The sequence below is a fragment of the Chelonia mydas genome, chromosome 6, assembly GCF_015237465.2.
Source record: "Chelonia mydas isolate rCheMyd1 chromosome 6, rCheMyd1.pri.v2, whole genome shotgun sequence".
NCBI lineage: Eukaryota > Metazoa > Chordata > Testudines > Cheloniidae > Chelonia > Chelonia mydas.
Window position 1 is genome coordinate 37,437,583 of NC_051246.2, and position 24,881 is coordinate 37,462,463.

Sequence of the window (24,881 nt, forward strand, 5' to 3'; positions counted from 1 at the left end):
AGTGGAACGCAGGACAGCCAGTGGTTACCTCAGTGACACGGAGAAGGGCAGAGCGACTGCGAGGGAAACTGCTACTTGGGATCGGTAATATACAAAGATTTTACTCAGTGGATTATCATCGTTATCAGGTACGGATCTTTTAAAAAGAGGAATTTGCGGGGCGAGTAGCTACCAAATCGGGCTGTTTTTTTAAATGCAGGAAGTTATGCTGCTGGGTTTGCACTGGCTCTTGGTATCAGCTGCAGCTTGCAATGTAAACCATCGTTTTCTATGCGAGTTAAGAAAGCTGAGCTGTCGAGGGTTAAAACCAAATGCAATTATATATAGGCTGGTAAGGGAATTCGTTGCATGCTTTTAAAAACTGAGTAGCAAGCTTTTTCTAATCGCGTGAGTGAATGAAATCCCAATCTAACCCCTTTGGGGTATTTTTGACAACAATTTTAGCCTTCAGCCATGTAAGCAAGTAAAATGTTTGACAAAAGCAAACTTTGGAGGGGCTCTTATTTACTCTGCGATAAATTGCTAAGCCAATATTAGCGCTTAGTTTAGCACACACGCGAAGTCCCCAGTGGCTGGGGACCATCCCAAGGCGTAGAGTTCACTGTAACCGAATACAACGTCTATGTTAAATATACCTCCGATGACATTTCTTCTCGTCTTCCTCCACCAGGATTTCAGCCAGAATGAAACTGGTTCACATAGCCCTCCTCTATCTCGGGTCCGTGACCTTCCTTGGGGTGGATGCTGCAAGGCTAGACGTCGCTTCAGAATTCAAAAGAAAGTAAGTATCCAAATGTGCGTCTTTGCACAGGCTGAGAAATGGCCAGTCCGTCCTAGGTCAGAAGATGTAAACTCCTCTGGGAATAGCACGGTGCCTAAGCCCTACACCATCGCTTTAGGAAACCTGCGTTGGCAGAACCTTTAGCCCCTAGCCTGTGCTTGGTTTGGCTGCCGCACTGTGGGCTCGCGCTAACAGCCCGTCCCCCTTTGCTGCTCCTTTCAGATGGACCAAATGGGCACTGAGCCGGGCCAAGCGCGACGCCATACCCCCCAGCACGTTCAGCGGGCAAGTGGCAGCTGCGGACGTGCAGCCTCTCATACGGTCACAGGACGTGAAGGAGGATCCCCGAGTCTCGCATCCCAGGTAACTTCGCGGTCACACACGTATTGCAGGCGGGCACCTGCGCAAGGAGGTGGAAAGTTTTCAGTCTCCCTTGTTCGGGCTGGCTGAACCCTAGATGTCCCCAGCCGTGGGAGGGGGGACTATGGACTGTGAAACCTCTTAGGATCTGGCTCCAGCGGCCCCCATTGTAGCTGCAGGGAGACTAGCACGTTTGCTGTGGAAAGCCAAATATAAATGGGAACTTGAGTCCCGGATACACAGAAATAGTATCAGCCACCAGACTGCGAGGTCACCTCCTCCTACAGCCAGCAAGCTTTGGGCTGTAGCCCTTCCTCTGTACTCAGTGCAAGCACTGGCCAGCCTCCCCTTTCCCTGTACGCACTGCTAACGCCTGGCTTCCCCCAGCCCTGGAGCCCTATTCCTCCTCCAGGAGGGTCCCCTTGCTCCGCAGCCCCATTGCTCCTCTCTCACGTCCTCTTCCTCTCCCGTCGTGTCTTGCAGCGCCCCAGAGGATGCCCGCATCCGCGTGAAGCGCTACCGCCAGAGCATGAACAGCTTCCCCCACTTCCAGGCCATGAGGATGGGCTGCAGGTTCGGGACCTGCACGATTCAGCAGCTGGCCCACCAGATCTACCAGCTGACGGACAAGGACAAGGACGGCGCCGCCCCCGTGAGCAAGATCAGCCCCCTGGGATACGGCCGCAGGCGGCGCTCGGTGCCAGCCCCTAGCCGGACGCAGTCCCCGTGGCTCGCCCTGCGCCCCAGCCGCCGGGACAGCAGGAGCGCCGCAGCCCCAGGCCAGCCGGGCCGGCTGCAGGCGCAGCTCCGCGCCCCCTCTCTCAGGAGGACTTAGAGCTGCAGCGGAGCAGCCAAGCACCGTGCTGGCGCCACCTCGGATGGTGGATTTCCCCGGCGCTTCAGCATCAGGGAGCCCGTGGGGCAGGGCAGCCTCGGAGACGGAGCTGGGAAGCAGGGCGCGCACCCGGCATGGCCTTGGACTGGACACCCAGACTTGGGGCTACAGCAGCTGCCGGGCCCCGGAGGCGCTCGGCACCAGCCGGGCCGGGCCCGCCAGCGGCGCGGCGCCCCTAGGAAGGGGCTGGAGCGCGCGAGGGGAGAGCGCACAGCTGGCTCCCTTCTCTCTGGTGCCACATCACACGGGGCTGTTAAGCGAAGTCGTGTGAACCCTGGATCTCGGACATACGGGGACTTATTCCGCCTGCCCTGCCTCTGGGCTGGGGGGAAGCACCCTCTGCATTGTCTGCACCCGGCAGGGAATCGGACACTCACTAGTCCCTGCGGGGGACTGCCTTATACTTGAATGTAATAGAGAGAGGAAAAGTGCAATTGTACGTGGTTTAATTATAAGTGCTGTGTGTGTATAATAAGATAAATATCAATATTTAAGATGTTACTGTTTCCCGTCCCTTTTGCATCTTTGAAAAGAGTTATTTTTATACGTTATCTATTTTTGCATAAGGGCATTTAAAAAGCATTGTATTCCCTCTATTTTTCATAGCGTGAATGTAAAATCTTGGTGTTTAACTTTCTCTGAGTCTTTTATCTTGCATTCTGGACTGGTGACAGATGCAGAGAATGTATCCGCTATTCTCCATGGGTAACGTGTGACATAAAATAAACACTATTACATAAAACAGTGCTGTTATGGTGTCTCTGGACAGGGTAGACAAGATCATAATTAGTCATTTCTGACCCTGTTCTCTCCTATCGTAACTAATACTTGACACGGCACTACGCCAGTGCAATAACACGGCTATCAAGCCATTAATCACAGGCAGTTTGTTAGCAGCCAACGCAGGGACCAAAAGCCTCTAGCAAGTAAACACAATAAAAGCATAACCTGCGCTTTAAAATCTCGGAGCAGGGCTATTTAGAAGGCTCCAAGGCCTTTCCTAAGCGCATGATTCAACCCGGGCTGAAATGTCTCACAGGCGGGATTGATCGTGCAAGTTTATTTTTTGCCATAATTAATCAGAGAAACAACCGCAAAGTTCCAACATTGCACAACCAAGTAATAGATTTATTGAGGGAGCCTGTTCCAAAAAACGGTCACGGCAGTTTACAAGGTTACTTATGGTGAAGGATTTCCTGGGCCACAGTTCAGGTTAAAGTTAGACGCCGACCGGATCAATGCGGGCAGGACATCTTAGCGTTATTTTAAAACTCCCAAAACCACAGACCAGAGAACAAATTTGAGATACGATGGGAGTTTGTTAATGGAGCTACAGCACCATCTAATGGTGCCCATTGCCAATGCTCTAAAGTTCAACTCCTCAGACATAAAGTAAGTGCATTCAACCACCCAATAAGGTGGAACCCCACTGCTTGAAACATACCATTGCTTTACAGACTTTACAGGAGGTATCATTTTAAGGGGGGAAACAATTAGTGTCTCCTTTATCAGAACTACCTCTACAAAGAGTCTGCAAAAGGTGGAGATGCCCCCAGCAGTTTGAACAAAACTTGCAGTTGTGTGCATCAGCTTCTTGTGTTGATTTGTGCACCCACAAGTTTTTATAGGCACATTTTATAGAGGCCTTTAGTTTTAACCACTTCCCTAAAAAATTCTCTGCTAAGACTCCTTTTGTCTAGAGCTGTGGGGTTTTATACAGCTAGCTTTTTGGTTGCGGTTTTGATTTTTACAAACTGGCAAAATTACAAATTTTTTTTTACGTATATGTACCAAACAGGTGGCAAGTAAAACTTACAAGAGAGTTCTCCCTTTCCTGCTGCTGGCCTTTCTGATTCAGATTTTGTGGAAAGCAGTGATAGGATGGGTGAAAATAACATTTTTCAAGCATACACCTAAAACACTGTCCCTTATATGCTTCTCAGGCTTCCATTTCCCACAGAAATGAGTTGTCTTACGTGCAAATTTCAGCTGGTGGCTGCCAACTACAAAGCCAGCAAGTAGCTACTGTAAAAAACAATTACAGATATCAAGATCTTGCAGTCAGGCTGGCTTCTGTAGTAAAAAAACAAACAAAAAAGTAGGGTGTTATAAAGAAAGAAAATATAAAGGATGAAATCTTGGTGCCACTGAAGTCAACTGAACAACTCATACTGACTTCAGAAGGGCTAGGATATTGACCATATTCTCCTCCTGTGGGGAGCAATGCTTTATGGAAGGCACTGTCTGCAGTTACATAACTGTGCACCCGGGGTGACCCCAAAGTTGTAAGGTGAGGCTATACCAGTGGCAGGTTCGGTGTTTGCTTTAGTGGATAATAATCCACAGTATGCACATTCCAGCTACCTGTTTTATTGTGATTTCTTTTCCATATCTATTGCCAAAACCCAGTCCCTTGTTTTAAAGGGCATACTTTCCATATTTTTCTGTTGGGAAATACCAAAGCTGAGACCTGCAAGACCCATGGCCTACTTGGGCATGACTGAAGCCAGCAAACTGGTGCTGGATGGCTTGGCACTATTTTTATCTCCTAGGAGGTTAATAAATAGGCTTCAGCTTTAAAGGATCAAGAGTGCCATCTGCTGCAGCTGGAGGGAGCAGCAAAGCCCTATAACTAACAGGATGGTACTGCTGTAAGGAATGAACAGGAATTAAAGAAAAGTAAAAATCTGTTTTTCTTCCCTATTAGTTTTTGAAAAAAGGGGGTCTATTATGTGTAAAGAGAAATATCACTGAACCCTACATGCCAGAAGATGTTGGGATGGCCCTTTGTAAGAGAACAGGTGTTGTTCTTTGGGTGTGAGGGGAAAGGGATGTACCCCCATAAACTCTTCGGGGCAAAGGCATTTACTATATGACTTTGTTCAGGGCCTAACACCGGGGTCCATGAACTGATTGAGGCATGTAGGCACTACTGTCATATAAATATTAGAATTGAGTAATAAACTTAGCTCCCCACCTCCAGCCAGGGTAGTTTGGACTCCTGAAGCAAATAGAGCTCTTTTGTAAAGCTCCTTGGGGCCGTGGAACTAATGTTAGGGGGTACAGGGAATGAAACACGTCATGTTAAGGGTATCTGATGCCTGCCATATATAATAATAATGGATTGGAATATTTCATTTTATGAGAGAGAATGCAGGGGCCTGACATCCATAACAATCACTGTTTGGAGTTCCCAATTGATTACCTCTCAGGTGGGAAGGATGTGGGGTGCATGTGTGGAAGGGGTGCACCTTCCTAAGATCACTGATTTTAGAGACTTGAAAAGAAGGGGAGCTGCCTTCCTAAAAAGATCCTCAACATACCATAACCCTTCTCTGAGGGTGAGGGGAAGTGGTGAGACAAGGTTGCATGGAAAGAACTCAAGATGATGGTGCTGCTGTCTGCTGCCTCTGTAGGATAAGGGTAGATGAAAAAGCCAAGGGTACTAGCAACTTCTTTCCCTTGTGCCCCAGGGTCCACCTCCCAAAATATCACAGAATTGGATCCCAAGAGCACATGGAGTGGTTTTGCAGGGGGTAAAGCTGTGAAGATAGCACTATGTCCTCCTCTAATTTTTTTCACCCCTCCCTTGGCAAGTGTCCTGCTAGTGTCCTCTCTGCCTGTTGACGTAGAGGGCATGACTGTGTGTTTAAGGTTCCTCTCCACCATGGACATTCTAGGCACAAATACAGGCCATACATTAATATATCAGGTACAAATAACAGTAAAACCAAACAGATACCAACTTACACCAATCCACAGGCTAGGCCAAAAGCTCAGAGCAATACAAAGGCTTTAAAGCTCTGTCTAGGAGATCAATTCTGTGATCCTCGTAAAGATCAATCATGAGAGTATTATAAACCCCTAGGCTGCAGATGCAAATGCACAAGCCAGATCTTCCTGTACAAGTCACAGGCTCTGACTTGCTCTCAAACCATCTGCCGCAAGAAGGTGAGATGATACATAAAGTGCCAGAAACTCAATAAGAGTTGTGTGCAAAGATCAAGGGCAGCATGTGGTCCAGTGTGATAGGTGACAAGTGAAAGATGTCATCACATGCCTCCAAAATCAGCAGCATCTGTTTACATGGAGCCTCAAGTATCAATTTCAAGGGACAGTGTGGAGCCTGGTAGGCCAGCACTGCAGAGGCAGCTTAAAAGTTCCATATAGACAAGGGCCTAAGTTAAAAATGATTTTTGTGGGTGGAACTATGTATTGGAATATGAGGTCATCCTTGCCCACCAGCCAGTTCAAGAATGTATGCCAAAAAAGGGATTACCTTTCTGAACAGAATCTGAGTGGTGATGTGTCAGGAAATTGCTGTTTTCATTCATGGGATCTCCTTTCAGAGCTGTTACATTCATTATGCCATCTGGCTACCCCAGAGAGGGTAATATGGCAAAGACAAAGAACACCAAATTGTTCTAGCTTGTTTTTATTACCTAAATACATTTATTTCAACAAAGAACATTTCTGAGGTTGCATTCTTACTGCTTTAGGGGCGGTGATATCCCAGTGCCTTACCTATAAAAACTCAGAGCATCACTTTTACCCTGGGAGAGAGGCTTGCATTTGTATTTGTCTCTCCAGCAGGGTAGCATATAAACATAGTTCTAGCAGCTATGTCACTTGGAGGGCTGAAAAGTATTCATAGTTCACATATCATAGAAGAAGATCAAAGTGTATTTTTACTTTTACCAGATGATTATTAAAGCACCTGTACATATAAGTTATACCCAGAAGTGTATTCTCAAACTGATGATCACAAAAATCTGTGAAGCATCTAAGTCTCCACTAATAAGAATTGCAACATGATGCCAGAAATAACTTTTTCTTCAAGAACAATGACAGAGAAGGGAATACTAATGAATATTTTGGCACATATGTAGAATTTTCTGGCTCATTCAGTACCCAAAAGACAGAAGATCATAATTAAAGCCAATAATGGCAACTCCAGACAACTGTCCAAATATTTTCCTTGTGCGGTCAATACAGCATTTTATATTATCTAACATCATAATTAAGTAGCGCAGAGCACACATGCATCAAGCGAAAAATAAATTCCAACAGGGATGAATGCAGCTAATAATAAAAAACAATTAAGTCTAATGGAGTTTGTTTATTATGTTCAAAGGGTTTACAGGTTGCTTTTATTACCAAAATATTTTTAAAGAACTATTTATTTCACCAAATAATTTGTCTCAGCTTTGAAGTTTTAAACTTTTAAACACATAGCACCTTGGAACAGAATCATATATCCTGTGGTGAGGAAAAAGAACATAGTTTGTTCATGAGGTGAAGACCTTTGTTATGTAAAGGACCTTTTAATACACTCTACATCATTTGGTAACACTACATCATTTGGTAACTGTTTTGAACAGTTTATAAAGAGATACTATTAGTTTAAAAAAGATTATCCTTATGATTAGATACTGACAAAATTGCTTGGCTTTCCCACCCTCCCCCCCCCCCCACATTTCACACTAAAACTCCAGAAATGTCACCAAATATGTTTGAAATGTGAATACTTTCCCCCCACCCCCATTTTCCTTATTGCTTCCCAAAGCTGCCAGTTTGCAAAATGCGTATAACTTTTTCAGCAACTGTATTTAAAAAGTGGGGGGGGGAAGGGTTTCTTAACATTTTCCTAAGATGGTAAAGAAACATGTGTCTGAGTCTTACTCTTTGATGACCAGTAGTATAACAGGGAAAAAGAGAAAAAAATAAGAGGGATTTTATCTGTTAGTTTATATTCTGGCTAGGTTAATAAAACAAACATTATTGTCTTTTTAATAATAGGTTTCCTGTAACTGAAATCGCCATGGTGCCTAGAAAATTTAAAACTAACTTGGGACCAGTTTGGAACTGGCCCTAACACTACTGTGCAGGTGGACAAGGGGTTGTCAGAGCTCTCCCCATCCTCTTAAATAGCCTAGCTGTGTTGCTTCTTTGTATTGGGGGAAAGCAGACAGTAGGCACAATCTCTCCTTTCTCTCCCCACCGCATATGCGACTGCAGAGGGCCAGGGACTGGATGGAGCAGAGGTGAACCAGCATGCTGGAGGAGGAAGACATCTGCACCCTGTACAGCCAAATATTCTCCCAGGAGCCAGGGAAGTATCGGTGGCTTTCTGAGTCATCATTCCTTGTCCTGGGCTGCTCCTGGAGCAGTGCAGCTATGTACTGCTCCTTATATAGGATGAGATGTAAATTTGTAGTCTGTCCCTTTGATGACAGATAAAATAAAACACGTTACAGAATATGATAATTGTGTCCCCCTCATTAACTATGTATGGACAGCAGAATTTACAGGAGACGGGGATGGTAATATGATGAACTGACTGTGAATCTCCCTATCAAATCTGGGGCCTGAGCCTGTTCCTACTTAAGTTAATGACAAACCTTCCTTTGACTTCAGTGGAGAAAACATGGGGTCCCTGGACTCTTGAAAATTATTTATAAGGCTATCTTTACACTGGAAGAATACATAATCAGTTTTACTCTCTACCACAGTCTTCCCCAGCAGCGAAAGTCCTGCTGCTTCATGTGTTTTCCATGTAAAGCCTTGTTTCTGAAAACTAAAGGAGTTGCTAATAACTGGAAATGATGGATAATTACTCTGTCAAAAGGAGGTGACTCTAACCCAAACCCTGGGATTGAATCCAAGATGGGGTCCTTAATGTATGATCACTGCTGCTCCTGCTCTATAATTATAGAGGGTTAAATGGAGGCACTACTGCTGGCAACCCTAGGCCTGTAAGAAACATCGGTATGTGAAAGTGAAAGGAAAGGAAAAGTGATCCGGGTAACTACAGGCCTGTTAGTTTGACATCTGCAGTATGCAAGGTCTGGAAAAAAATTTGAAGGAGAAAGTAGTTAAGGACATTGAGGTCAATGGTCAAAATACAACATGGTTTTACAAAAGGTAGACCTGATCTCCTTCTTTGAGAAATTAACAGATTTTTTAGACAAAGGAAACACAGTGGATCTAATTTACCTAGATTTCAGTAAGGCGTTTGATACCGTGCCACATGGGGAATTATTAGTTAAATTGGAAAAGATGGGGATCAATATGAAAACTGAAAGGTGGATAAGGAATTGGTTAAAAGGGAGACTACAGTGGGTCATACTGAAAGGTGAACTGTCAGGCTGGAGGGAGGTTACCAGTGGAGTTCCTCAGGGATCGGTTTTGGGACCAATCTTATTTAAACTTTTTATTACTGACCTCGGCAAAAAAAGTGGGAGTGTGCTAATAAAGTCTGCGGATGACACAAAGCTGGGAGGTATTGCCAATCTAGAGAAAGACCGGGATATCATACAGGAGGATCTGGATGATCTTGTAAACTGGAGTAATAGTAATGGGATGAAATTTAATAGTGAGAAGTGTAAGGACATGCATTTAGGGATTAATAACAAGAATTTTAGTTATAAGCTGGGGATGCATCAATTAGAAATAACGGAGGAGAAGAAGGACCTTGGAGTACTGGTTGATCAAAGGATGACTATGAGCCGCCAATGTGATATGGCCGTGAAAAAAGCTAATGCGGTCCTGGGATGCATCAGACGAGGTATTTCCAGTAGAGATAAGGAGGTGTTAGTACCATTAGACAAGGCACTGGCGAGACCTCAGCTGGAATACTGTGTGCAGTTCTGGTCTCCCATGTTTAAGAAGGATGAATTCAAACTGGAACAGGTACAGAGAAGGGGTACTAGGATGATCCAAAGAATGGAAAACCTGGCTTATGAAAGGAGATTCAAGGAGCTTGGCTTGTTTAGCCTAACCAAAAGAAGGTTGAGGGGAGATATGATTGCTCTCTATAAATATATCAGAGGGATAAATACTGGAGAGGGAGAGGAATGATTTAAGCTCAGTACCAATGTGGACACAAGAACAAATGGATATAAACTGGTCATTGGGAAGTTCAGACTTGAAATTAGACGAAGGTTTCTAGCCATCAGAGGAGTGAAGTTCTGGAATAGCCTTCCAAGGGAAGCAGTGCGGGCAAAAGACCTATCTGGCTTCAAGATTAAACTTGATAAGCTTATGGAGGAGATGGTATGATGGGATAACATGGTTTTGGCAATTAATTGATCTTTAAATATTCATGGTAAATAGGCCCAATGGCCTGTGATGGGATGTTAGATGGAGTGGGATCTGAGTTACTACAGAGAATTCTTTCCTGGGTATCTGGCTGGTGAAGCTTGCCCATATGCTCAGGGTTCAACTGATCGCCATATTTGGGGTCGGGAAGGAATTTTCCTCCAGGGCAGATTGGAAGAGGCCCTGGGGGTTTTTCGCCTTCCTCTGTAGCATGGGGCACGGGTCGCTTGCTGGAGGATTCTCTGCACCTTGAAGTCTTTAAACCATGATTTGAGGACTTCAGTAGCTCAGACATAGGTGAGAAGTTTTTCGCAGGAGTGGGTGGGTGAGATTCTGTGGCCTGCATTGTGAGGGAGGTCAGACTAGATGATCATAATGGTCCTTTCTGACCTTAATATCTATGAATCTATGAAGAAATGTTACAAGAGTTCAGTGGCTTTTGAACAGAAGGCACCAAGTCTCTGCAGCTTCCAGTGGTGCTGTCCAGAACCAACCCATCACTACGTATTTCATGAAGTGAGTTTTTGACTTCTTTTTTTATAGCATTTGTTTTAGGCATACTGCCCCTTCTCTTTTTTTAATCTAAGCACCCACTTTGAGGCCCTAGACACAAGGCTGTATCCAGGCAAACAACTGAAATAAGGAGGAAAGAGGCCTTTCTAGTGGTTAAAACAGGGCCTGGGAGTCAGAACTCTTGGGATGGATCTGAACGCGTACACACACCCATGCTAGTACTCCAAGGTAATATTTTTATAAAGGTAATGATCTGATTAATAATAAAAAACAAGTATTTATCAAAGTGCCTAAAATTTATTTACACAATAGACTGAATCCTACAGAAACAATGGTATTTGGGAGTGGCAAGTCATATCATCTTGTCCCAATCTGATTGCACTATCTCCTAGCAACACAGGAAATAACTCATATTACAAGTACACAAGGGCAACGAAGAATGATTTATTATGTTCACCACACTGCAAGACTGTTAGAAACAAATTATAGTTTTTCCAAGGAATGTTGTTAGAACTCACAGATTAAAGGATTTTTCTTCTTTCAACAATGTGGTGCATCTATAAACCCTTGCTGCCACCTGCTGTCTACTGAAGAAAAACTAACTCCGAATTTAAACTTATTCCTGGATATGGCACAGTGCTGCTACTGCCCTCAGGGACACCTGAATTTAGAAGAGAATTCTGAATCTGGACTAGGCTGGTTATTCAAGACTGTTTAAGGCAGGGGATCCAATTCTCCATTCCTTCTGAATGCCACTCAGTATAAGAGCAGAAGGGGCTTTACAACAACTTTCCATGTTCTGGGGCTGGGTGGGGTGAGATGCGGGAGAACTACTTTGCCCCTAGTGAAGATTAGAGCAACCTCACAGCTTACACGTGGCTGCAACAGTCCCCAAGTGCTCTCTGGTTATACTTGCCTCATTCTTCTGGCCCACATCCTATACTTGGGGCTACAAGAAAGGCAGCATGGAACTCTGAGACACCCAGGGTGCCTCTTCGTGCCAGGGTGTTCCCTGAGTATTCCCAAGCCTGAGTTTCACTAGCTATATATCATAAAAAGGGCCAACGTTGGCATGAAGAATCTGTCTCCTATGCATGTTGTGGGAGTGATGTATTTGGTTTATGAGGGAAGGGGCTAGAGTATTGATGATCATGACTGAAACTCTATGTATTTCCTTATCTTGCATCTATGAATGGAATAAAGTGAATGGCAGCCACAAGGAGAGTTTGCATGCCTTTTCACATGGATGACAAGTTGCACAAAAGCTGGAAGGTATCTTGAGAGGTTGTCTATTCCAGCCTCCTGCACTGAGGCAGGACCAAGTGAACCTAGACTATTCCTGACTTAAAAATCTCCAACCTCCCTTGGAAGCCTATTCCAGTGCTTAACTATTCTTATAGTTAGAAAGTTTTTCCTAATATCTAACCTAAATCTTCCTTGCTGCAGAAAATAAGCTGATTACTTCTTGTCTACCTTTAATGGACATGGAGAACAATTGATCACCCTATCCTCTTTATAGCGGCCCTTAACGTATTTGAAGACTGGTATCAGGTGACCTCTCAGTCTTCTTTTCCCAAGACTAAACAGGCCAATTTTTTTAACCTTTCCTCATAGGTCAGGTTGTTACCAGTTTTTCCCGTTACTTTGGGGTACCCTCATTTATTAGATTTACTCTTCTGGGAGCCGGGGGGAGTTCTGTAATTCTATCAATGTACTGTTTGTGTCACTTGTGTTTTCATATGGAGCTCTACTTCTCCCTTCTGCAAGTCCCCTCCCAATGGGGCTATCCTGCAGGACCTAGGTTCCCCAGGGCTGGGTTCCTCCAGCCCCAGAACCAGATGAACACACACACACACATATATTAACAGAGCAAATCTGAGTGGATCAGGTCAATCAGCACTCTCAAGCTGACCCCTTATATGTCCCTGGACTCAGCGAACTGGGTCAAGCATAACTTTCAAGCTGCCACCCTTATATGCCCTTAGGCTCAACAGGCTGGGCCAAGAAGTGCTTCCAAGCTGCCACCCTTATATGCCACAGGTACCGCACTGGCATAGATTAAGCCGGAGCAGGCAGGATCGAACAGCACTTTCAGACTGCCACCCTTATATGTCCCTGGGCTCAATAAGCTGGGCCAAGCAGCACTTCCTAGCTGCCACCCTCGTATGTCACAGGTTCAGCGCGACCCTATCCCCACCTTCACGTTACAATTGTACTGGTAGTAACCCACTTGATGAGCAAACCCCACAGTATTTTTGGGCACTACAGGGATCTGTAGCTTAGGTAAGAGGAGCGTTGTTGCAGAGTAAATGGGGAAGCAAAAAACACAAAAGAGTAAAGTTCAGAGAGAGAGAGAGGGAAGAAACCAGCTTAACCATAAAAGTTATTTATTGAATAATAGTGATAACGACATAAGGAGAGCCTAAACAAACATAATAGTTACATTATTAAAGATCACAAAAGTCATATATAGACAACTATACCTGATCAAATAAGTCAGGGTTAGAAAGTTATACCTGAGGTAGAAAAGAAAACAGAGAGAGAGAGAGAGAGAGAGAGATGGGGGTCTCACCACTCCATGAAGCTTGAACTGGTCGGGGTTCCCAGGTGATGGTGGTAGCTCATGGTCCTGAGTGCTGGAGATAGGCAGAGCCCCCAGCACGATCAGTCAGGAGAAGATGAAATCCCAGTGGAACTGATACAGAGTTTGGATCCATGCATCAAAACATTTACTTTAGCGTGGGTAGGTTTTTTTGTAGGGAAACAACAATGGTTCAAGGGAGAACACCAGATTTGTTTATGGGTAAACTGATGACTCAAGGGTTTTCTTTAGGCTAGACAATAGCAGCTGATACTCTTTACTATGGGTGGTGTTCCTTCCAGGGAGCTCACAATGCAATTAGGCAGCTTCAGGATTTTGGATATCAATCAAGGATTTATTACTAGAATTGGTCTGATAACTGCTGAGCTGAGTGTGTGCAGGCGTAGGTTCATTAACATCTGGAGCAGAGATCCCACATGATGCAGTGCTTCCCTGCTTTTCTGGTCCCAGAGTTCAGTGCGGTTCTTGCCTTGGAATCTCTGTTCTCCATTCTCTGTGCTAATAGAGATGCCTCCCTGTCCCATCTTTGATGCAGCTGAGGCTAGGGGAGTTGCCTTAATCCTGTCACCCTTGTCAGGAGGGGTTTAGGTGTGTCCCCCACTGCCTTTTCATTGCTTTCGGTACATCTTTCCTCTGATCAGTTTTGGTTCAAGCATAGACTGGGGCAGGGGTGTCCTTCATAACTCAGACAGGCTGGATACTGTGCTGTGGTTCCCCAAGAACACAGAGCTGACTGGTATCAAGGTTTTCTAAACCCTTTACAATTTTTATTTCCTCTGGACTCTCTACAGTTTGTCCACATCTTTCTTAAAATATGGAGCCCAGAACTGGACACAGCACTACAGCTGAGGCCTTACCTATTCCAAGTAGGGTGGAACTACTACCTCTCACATCTTACATAGGACAATCCTGTTGATACACCCCAGAATGATATTAGCCTTTTTCACAACTGCACCCTAATGGTGAAATGTATTCAATTTGTGATCCACTATAAAACCCAGATCGTTTTCAGCAATACTACTGCCTTGCCAGTTATTCCTCATTTTGTAGTCTTCCATTTGATTTTTCCTTCCTAAGTGTAGTACTTTGCACTTATCTTTACAGAATTTTATCTTGTTGAATTCAGACCAATTCTTCACTTTGTCAAGATAATTTTGAATTCTAATCCAGTCCATCAAATTGCTTGCAACCCCTTCTATCTTGGTGTCAACTGCACATTTTATAAGCATACTCTCCACTCCATTATCCAAGTCATTAATGAAATTATTGGCTAGTACTGGAGCCAGGAGAGATGCTCTCCCAGTCTGAAGGTTAACCACTGATAACTCAGTTTGAGTACAGGCTTGCAACCAGTTTTGCATCCAACCCAATTTAAAGTGCTTTAATCTAGACTACATTTCCCTAGTTTACTTATGAGAATGCCATGTGAGACTGTGTCAAAAGCCTAAAATCAAGATATATCACATCTACTGTTTCCTTCCTATTCATTAGGTCAGTAACCCTGTCAAAGAAGGAAATTAGGTAGGTTTGGCATGATTTGTTCTTGACAAATCCATGCTGGCTACTCCTTATAATCATACTATCCTCTAGGTGCTTACAAATTGATTTTTAAATAATTTGTTCCATTATCTTTCCAGGCATCAAAGTTAGGCTGACTGGTCTATAATTCCCCGGGTCCTCTTGATCCTCTTTTAAAGATAGGTACTATGATTGCACATCTCCAATCCTCTGAGACCTCACCTGTCCTGAGTTCTTCAAGATGGTCTGGCCCCTTTAGGGTAGTGGTACTTGGGGCCAGCCAACCCAAGATATGGCCCCTTTAAGAACAGGTTGTTCTGGGGAAGGATACCAGGCTATGTTGGGAATGGAGGCCAGGTGTTTAAATCAGGTGACTACTTGCCGGGGCTCATAAAGGAGAGCACTTAGCTCAGTCAGATAGGATCAGTGACAGTTAATCTATAAAGTGGTATGTTGCTGCTGCCAACACTGCCTAGACTTAAGCACAGCCACAAGGAAGACTGAGGAGACTCTGCCCCAAAGGAAGAAGGAATTTGAATCTGGGGACCAGGTCAAGGAAGAGACTTGTCGGGAATATGTATGAATATCTCTTGAGAGGCCTAGGATGCAGAGTGGAACTGGTAGAGCTCCCTTGCTGAGAGGAAAGAAGAGTTTGAGGCTAGGAGTAACAAACGAAGTGTTTATTTTCTGAATAGACCGGAGAACCAAGAGTGAGGAGTTGAGGCAGTGTGATTGCAGTGCCGTACCATCGGGTAGTGTGACCAGGGCCCACACCCTTTAAAACAGACGCTTCATATTTAAAGGGTGTCTGTGCATATGTAGCACAAGATGCAATACTTACAGCAGGTCAAGCAATAATGTAATTAAACATTCCTAAAAGCATAGTTCTGAGGCTCTATTTTTGTACTAGTGTAGATGATTGCTCTTTATAAAAAATATAGTTAAATCCTCATGAGTTGCAAATCAACACAGCTTCATTGACTTCAAAGGGGTGACCCCAGTTTTCATCAGCTAAATCCACGAACTCTAACCCTTCAGTTTCTTTGACCTGAAAGTTCTAAACAGAGTCTCAGGAGAGTATAAAATAGGACAATTGACAAAGATGACTGAGGCTCAGGAACTGCTTTTCCTTTTTAGAAACTACTTAAAAACATTCATAGAATATCCTTTCTTTACTCTTGAGTAATCTCTCCTTTTGTCCAAATAGCCTGAGCGTATTCCACATTAAATATTATTAAAGTAATGTGTGACTTATTCAGCCTTTCTGTATGGCAGGCTGTTTGCAGATACTGGTCTTAGAGGCACATGCATAGGATGTGCTGGCCTCCTAGTTGAGCATTTTGCATTCCCATACACATCTCCCCACTCCCAGGTCAGCCTTTTGAAGCCATCCCCCAGCCATGTCATGAGACAGTGAAGATTAGAGCAACCTCACAGCTTACACTTGGTCCACAGAGTTTTCATGCACACCCACCAAAGCAACAATCTGATCCCTCAGAGCCACCCCAAGGCTCAGTGTTCCCATCATTCCTCCCCTTTTCCTTTTCTTTTACCTGCGTGCACACACAAAATTCTCTTTTGCCTAACATCTCTCGCACTGTGATTACTTTTTTACACAACTGTACCCCGATTACACTTCCATCTTGTACAACTAGACACAACCAGGGGCAGCCAAGTTAAGTTCCAATAGAAACCCCTTACATCCTTTAGTGATTTTGATTACATTACCCAATAGTCAAATCATTTTGATCAGATTCTCTCTCCTCCTGCTGCCTGCAGCAGTCCTTTATAGACCATTTCTGTGGGAAAAGGACCCATTTTCCTTCAGAATAGCTGTAAAGGGTTCTGGGGACAGAAGCATAGTGGTGGTAGTAGCCACTCTACCTGACCCCCTTGGATAATTTAATTACCAAGTTTCCATCCAATGTGACTGCACAGAGTTGCACATACAGTTACATTTATATAACTGGGTTTTATCATTAAACAAAAACTTCCTTCTTGACATCTCACATAAGTATCCAAAGTACCCTCCATTAAAACTTCAGAAAAACAAAAGAGTGTGGAAAGGCAGGTTGCACTTTGAAACTTTTTTTTTTCTTCCCCTTCTTTCTCTCCACTCCCCCAGGACCAAGTCCCAGCTCCAGTCTCTAGAGGTAGTCTGTTAACTCTGCTTTTGACTTTAAACCCTGTTGTGCCAAATCATCTTTAACCACCCCTAACTAATTTACAACCCTTCAGAAGCCTTTGCTGAAGCAGCACCAAGGCATTCAGTCCCCATGGACAGGGACCTTTTTCCACTATCCATATACCAAAGGAGGGTGGGCTCCTCAGCCACCCCCCATCCCTCTGGGTCCCCTAACACTTCCTCCATTTCCTTTTTAGTCTCATCCCAGGTTGACCCCTGCACCTGGTATGGGCCCTGGTTCTTCCTTATCCATTTATCCAAAAAATCCTTTACCCTGGCTTGCCAGAACCCACAACTACCATCACGAGAGTTTGCAATACCCCCTCCAAGCAGCTGCGCGGACATCCCAGTTATTGATAAGTGAGTTCGTGCCAGACAGGATGCTATCAAACTAAGTTTCCTTTTACATCTTCTAGGCACTCCCTTTCTCTGGAGGTGGTAGGCACTATCAGGACAGGATTGTATTCCTAACAGTCCAACAGCACCTTATTTCAATGTGACTAGTTTGGAATGTGAGGATGTGACCGATCACTTCCCAGCTTATGGCTGCCTCTGTTGCTCAGCCAAAGGCCTTAGCCTAAGAACAGGGCCTCAGACTGTCATAGTAAGAGAAGGACCTTACACTGGCAGACAGTGATTTTGATTCTTTCTTTTATACCTCTAACTAGCCAAGTGATAAGAATACACCTAAATTCTTAGAGTATAGGCCTTTACAGACAGGCCTGAATATCTATATCCTAACAACAGACTCAAATGAGGAACCAAAAATTATAGTGTAAGAAATGTATATGTTGTAAGATTAACTATGTTAGCATAAATAACATTGTCTATGTAGAATTCACAATACAAAAAATGCAATACTATAAGATCAGTGTGGAACAGGAAAGTTTTCTGCCAAATAGAAAGCCATCCCGCCAAAAGAAAAACGATTGAGAAGTATGGTTGGGTAGCCATGTGACTGAGAGGAAGAAACCACGGAGTGCTAGGTGTCTTAAGGAGGTAGAGAAGAAGAGAGCCTCAAGGCTGAGGAGAGTGGGCCTAACAAGGATGGGTCTGGAAGGGAGTGCTTGGGGCTGAGGCTAAAGGAGCTGAGGAAAGGGGCTGAGAAGACAAGGGAAGGTAAGAAGGAAGAGGAAGGTGGTTCAGGACTGTGGAGGAAAAGGGGGTTGGAACAGGAGGAAGAATCTCTTGGAGGGGGTATGTGAGATCAGCCTGGAGATAATGTCTTTGAGAGGGGCCCAAAATTTTGGTGGGCCCAGGCTCTGGCTTGCTTTAATTTGTCCATGGATATGACATTGTTTTCTTTCTTTTGCTGACCTTCACTGCAAGGGAGAAACATTGATGAGAAGCTTGTGCTTTATTTTTATGTATCCAACATATTTTATATAGTCACAGGATTCTTATTGATTTAAGGATTTTTATACAATACAAAAAATGGATTTTTTATACAATACAAAAAATATAGCAGTTTATAGCAGTTTTAACTACTTTCCTTCTTTCTGCCCAATTTCCCAGATGAAGGAAGAAAAGGAAAATTGGAGGACTTTTACTATATGTTCCAGTTAATAAATGCAAAATAACACTTGCTGGTATCTATGCTCAGTTTGGATAAAACATAATCAGATGGATACCATATCCCAGATGTTATGTTTTATAACTAAAAAACTTCACAATGTAGCATTGCTGAATACAATGGTATTAAAGCCAATTTTCAAAAGCAATATAAAATTAGAGACTTTCATTCTTATAATATTTTTCTCCTGGAACAAATATGCTTTTGTCTTGTAAAGTTGAGTTTAAAGAGGCTGTACAATGGGTCACTGAAAGCTAAGTAACTTCTCAATCCTAATTTTATCTGTGCCAGACTCAAATATTTGGATCAAGCTGCTCACCAGCTGCTGATAACAGCCAAGTGGTCTGTCCAGCCACTGAGCTCTGTTGCTTTTTGTACATTCTAACACACTTCTGGTAGGTTTCAGAAGATCCAGGCGAAAGGTAATAACTGATGATCATATGACTTTCCACATATGAAGCCATTTAAGACAGGAATTGCTTTAGTTATTTGAGATGGTTCCAGTTGACCTTATTATTTGGATGCCGAAGAGTGAGAACAATTACGTAAAAGCTAAAATGGAACTGTAGCAACAGTGCCATGCAGCATAGAGGAAAGCAGAAATACACTGACCTTGGCAAAGTGCTAGAACTTCACACACTGACTTACTGAGCATATTCTCTATTTGCACTATTTTATTGCAGCACAATGACAAAAAAAAAATCCTTAAATACATGCCGATGGGTTATGGTAGAAATGTAAGCTGTTAACCAAGACATCTTGCAGTTATTTAAAACCCATGATTTTATGGTTCTCACTTACATCAGAGTCGACAAATGCCATGTTTGCCAGAAAAAGGAAAAATAATACCATTAAAACGAGATGGTAGAGAGTTTAAAGGTAGCACATTCCTATAATGCTGCTAAATAATACACCTCAGCCAAATGATCTATCATTACTTTCTTCTATAGGAACTTGACATGTGTTCAAGATTAGTGTCTCTCTTCTCAGAAGGATGCGGTGTGGTATATAGAAATCTTATTTTATCAGAATTAGTTAATTTTATTAATTTAAGTGTTATAACCTGACATAGTTGAAACCTCAAGAAGCCACAAATCTAATAACATTATTCTTCTATCTTTGTCACCCTTCTTATTGTAGAAGTATTTACATCAAAATGCCAGAGAAGTACAGCACGACAGAGTCCTGGAATATTCCTTGGCAACAGTTTCATAAGATTTTGAAGTTTTTTCTCTTAGTTTTGCTGGCAAAAACTTATGTCTACAAATTCAGTTTTATATAAGTGAAAGCAGAATGTCTTACAACTGCAAGATGTCCTCTTAAAAAGCTATTTTGTTACAGTTTACTTCAAGGTAATAAAATCTTTATGATCATTTTCATTGTGCTGACATAGATTACAATACAAGGGTGTGACATTGTTTTGGAACCCATAACTATCTAACCCTGTGCTACGGCCTTGTCAAATGTCAGAAGGTAATCAGAGACACAAAGTAAGTGAGATAATATCTTTTATGGGACCAACTTCTGTTGGTGGTAGAGACAGAGACAAGCTTTCAAGCTACACAGAGATCTTCAGGTCTAGGAAAGGTAACCAGAGCCAGAAGGGGTTGGGTACAGTCAAACAAGTGTTGTAGGAAGTGGTGCTAATGCTTCAATAGTTGGAACAGTTACCTCAGATTCCATACAACCCAGTATGGTGTTGGTGGCAATGTGCTGTTGGAGGTTCTGTCTTTCCCACTTGTCATTAATAAGGCTGTAAGATAATTGTGGGCCAAAATTTTGTTGCAGAAACTGAAACTTCTAATACCCACCACAACTTGCAAATACACAGTCTAATGTTTTTGCAATGTTATTCGCTCAGATTTGACCCAGCCACCCTCCTGATGACCCGTCATGACAGACGGGTGGCTGAGCCAAATCTGAGTGAGTGGTGTTGCAATCTTGCACACATGGTGGAGGTGGTGGTAGAGGCAGATGAGTAGGATAACCTCAAGGACTTCACCATCTGTGGATGCCAGGTTGTGCCAGGGGATGGGCTCAGGAAGGCCCCAGTGAGTGGAGCTGCCCAGGGGCTGGGGCATGTGCCTCCCGCAGGGTGCAGGGTTGGGACAGGGAAGACCTGATGGTGCAAGCAGCCAACAAGGCCTCCAAGGGTCTCTGAGGTGGGGCTGGCTCTAGGGAGCAGGGATTCACCCCTCACTCAGCCCTGGGGATTGGAGAATGGAGGGGTGGGATGGGAGAGGGGAAAAACTGAGTTGTTCACAGAAAAGCAGATCTTTTTCCATGACAGAAGCAAGCAGGGAGCAGGCAACAGAACACTGCATGGCACCCCATGAATTATTTTGTATTCCTTTAATTGCAGTGGCTGAAAATTAGCTACTGAATTCAGCAAAGATTGACTTGTACCAGAGGACAGCTGAATGTCTCTAAAGATCTAACTGTGAATTAAACCCTCTGTCACAGGTCTCTCCTGGGGACTGGAAGATTTGTGTGTGTGTAGTAATCCAGCCCCTGTTGGAGGGTAAAGAACACTGCTGCCAAATATGTCCTGAAGTCCCCCTTACTCTGCAACCCCACCACACCTCTGCTTTGAGGGCACCTCTATGCACACCCTGCACCTGCCCATCATGATGGAAGGGAGGGCGGGCCGAATTTGAGTGGTGTTGCAACCTTGTGCGACAGATCACAATGACACTCATTCAAATTTGGCTGGAGCCTATGTGTGGGTGTGCACCAAAGGCTGGTTCTCCTTGTGGGGGTATGCAGAGGGGGTCTTTATTCCTCCTGGGTTTTTTTATGGTATCTGAATTGACCGCAACGTAAACAAACTGTGCCTGCAACTTTCCGCTACTTTAACAAGCTGTGGCCACATCTTTTAGACCCAAACCCCCACAACTCTTTTGCAGCCTTAGTCATGAAAGAGCCCATAGGACTTTTTGCACAAGTACTGTCCCTGTCAACTCCAACTTGGAAAACGGCATTCTACCTACCTTAATTCCTACTATTAGCTCAGTTGGATGTCTTCCTCACTTCCTCTCTCTCACTTCCCTTGGTGTTGCTGTGCAGTAGTTGCTGCATTTCAGCAGTGGAGGAAGTGATCTCTGTCTATACAGAGACGGTAAATCGCTTTGGATGCCAGCATCGTTGGCTGTGATGTATATTACTGTTATCTAGTGGAATGAGAGTCTCCTCCTTCAGTAGCTGGGTTGCTCGTGTGTGTTTGAGAGGATGAAGAGCTGGAAGTGTTTTGGGAATTGAAGCTCTCTATTTTTTGCTCTGGAGGATGCAGACACTGGTGTATGAAGTCTCTGGCTCCATTCAAAATTTTTTTTTTGACAATGATCTTGGCTGATTTGCACAGAAACTCCTGACGCTAGAACACGTTTCTCACCAACTTACCGTGAGAAAGTCAAAAAATTTCTCATTAATGTTACTTTAAAGTTACCAAAAACAAATATCAATTAATGTCAGCTTGGTAGTTACAGCTGCCCCAAATGAATTGCAACAGACAAGCATTTGTTTTGTTACATGTTCTAAACTGATGATAGTGGAAAGTGAACATCATGCTTCAGATCACATAGTAGATGGCAACAGGAGTTGGGAAAGAATTCGTTGTCCTCATCATAAATAAAGACAGACACTGGCCAACATTTTTTTCTCTCTCTCAAACATCAGGTACTAAGACACTACCAGAGATAGAATATTGGGCTGTAGTTGTTTCAGGACACCACAGCCTATGTTCCCATAAATTAGAGACGGAACCAAATCAAAACCTTAGAGCTAAACAAACCAAAACTTTTGAAAGCTTTGGTCTGAATCTGAAGTTTGTATACTATAAATCCTGCTTTCATGGACTGCATAAGTAATCTTTTGTTTTCTTTTTGTATGGAACCTGCATAGCATACCAGATTTCAACCAACAGCAATTTTAAAGATGTTTTATAGGCAACAGTCCATGCTGACTAAAGTTGTCATAGCCTTAAAAGACTCAGCCCCGTTTTAAGGTCATAGCCTCAATACCTCCTTTTCTAACTTATCTGATACAGCCAGCTGATAACTGTTGACAGCAGTACCCATCACGGACTGGGTTTTCCCATTCCTTATACGATATTGTATCTTTATATCCCAGACTTCCCACCAAGTTCAAAAGTCTATGAACTGATACTCTGAGTAGGTACAACCTGAGATCGTTAGTCTGAGGTAGATGCAGTTAAGTCATCAGTCATACACTATCAGGATCCTTCAACCTGTGCAGTTCATTGCAGCACTGGCTCTACTGTTGTTACAGCAATCAGTAGGAGAACATTAGCACTTCTGCAAACTTTCGGTGTTCATTACCCCAGATTTTCCTTCTTTAGCATGCTCATTTTACAATCTAGTCCTTGTCCCGCAGATTAGGCCACTATGGGGAACTGCCTTCCTACAAGGTATCTGCTTTCCCAAGCTGCGTCAGGTTGGTGTGAACTTCTAATCACTTCCCTGTAATTTCTGCAACTACCTGGCCAACCGTCATTAGTGAAATTAAAAAGGCCACCGTAAAGATTATGGTCTGTCCTATACACAATTTTTCTCCAATTCCAATAATGGTTAAAATGGTCAACAGATTTAGTTACAGCTTTTCCTGCCTAGGAATGCAGTAATTTCTTTCCACGGAATTATTAGTTCTGCCACCCATTCCTGGGCTAAAAGCTCTCCCAAACCCTAATTATTTTCATCCGAGTCTAACATGAAACATTAGTAAGATAAAAACAAAGCAGTCACAAGTGCCCATATTAACTCTGCAAATGGCAAACCACACAGATGACCACTAAAGGGGTCTTTCTTTCTTACCCAACCCACAACATGTTCTGGCTACACTGGTAAACCTGGAAACAAATGACCTCTAATAGGAGCAGAGCCCCACATTACTCTGTATATCTACCTGTGATTGACGGTAGACGGGACAACTCTAACCTGCCACAGTTTTCCTTGAGTCTGTGGAAATTCCTTCCTCCTCTGGCTGACTGATGCAGGTTGGCTGTTTTACAAACAGCTTGCTTTGCTTTGGGTTCAATTGCAAGTTGACATTCTTACAGTGTTGTCTATTCCTGACCCTTGTTATGTAAAGAAGAGTTTGGGGACAGTAATTGACCAATATGGACATATTTTAAAAACCACAAAATGATGGCAGATCAGTCTCTTAAACAGGAATAAGCACCTGCTCTCTCCTTTGTTTTACACATCACTGAAAAAGCAGTGAGCCTTCTCACAAAACTGGGCCAAAGAAGTTTCCTAGGAAGGTTTTCCTTCTAAATAAGCCAGGGCAAGGACTCTGTTTACTATGTTAATACCATGTCTAGCAGCATGTGATCCTAATCTCAATGGTTATTTATATTCTGGTAGTACCCAAAAGCCCCACCTGGGATTAGGACCCCATGCTGTTGTGAATGACTTTGTTTAATTTAGTATCTGAACAAATTAAATATAAACCAATTTTAAACCAATTTAAGTGTCACCATGCAGCTTTTGCACCAGTTTAAATAAACAAAACAAAAACATAAAAACAATTCTAGTTAAGCCAGTGCAATTTCTGTGGTAGACAAGGTCTAAATGGATATTACAGACAATGACTGTAAAGTGCTGATTTAGTGCTAGATCACCACTTTATGATCTACTCTGAACAAGGGACAATATATAGTTATTTCTTGCTCTTCCCCACCCAGGGAGGAAGCAAACTGTACCAGTCCAATATTTGGTTCAATTAAATCACCTGGTGTGTCAGCACAGCTCTGCAGGTTGACACATTGTGGGGGGCTGAGCCAAGGCCTCATCCTGGTCACCTGTCTGAGGGAGGGGGAAATAGCTGTTCTGCAGAGCACACTTTCCCTCTCATGCAGCACACTGTGGTAGGGGTAATCTGCTCAAGGAAGTAGGGGGCACCTTATGCTCCCTTATTGCTATGGCTTGTGATAGTCTAGTCCTATTAAAAGATGACCACGTCATCAATGGAGAAGTCATGGTGACATTGAGTCCTAAGGTGACTTTCCAAAGGTCACAAAGGAAGTCTCTTGCAGAGCTTGGAATAGCATGATCCAGGTCTCCCAATGCCCATTCCTGGAGCTTAAGCAGAAAATTAGCCTACCTATTCATCAGTTAGTTAAAATATAAGGATCTGAGGCTCCACTGAATCAGAATGGTAGAATCTCAGAGCTTTGCAAAGTTAAAATATGTTGCCAGGCTGTAGAGAACTGGGACTTGACTGTTCACATAAATATTAAGAGCTAGCAAATACAAAATTAAATAGTAGATAAAATATGCAAAACTGTAAAAATAAGTTGTTAATTTCCTTCAGTTTTAATTCTAGTAGAGTCTGTAT

The 24,881-nt window shown here is 43.4% G+C and overlaps 1 protein-coding gene across 1 annotated transcript; it reads left to right on the plus strand.

Annotated features, from left to right (window-relative positions):
- On the plus strand, positions 1–2,778 carry ADM (adrenomedullin). Its single transcript, XM_007057141.4, has 4 exons — positions 1–128; positions 671–781; positions 1,004–1,144; positions 1,625–2,778. Exons 2-4 carry the CDS (start codon positions 684–686, stop codon positions 1,974–1,976), a joined length of 591 nt encoding a protein of 196 aa, XP_007057203.3. The 5' UTR covers positions 1–128; positions 671–683; the 3' UTR covers positions 1,977–2,778.
- Positions 2,779–24,881: the final 22,103 nt, after the last annotated feature.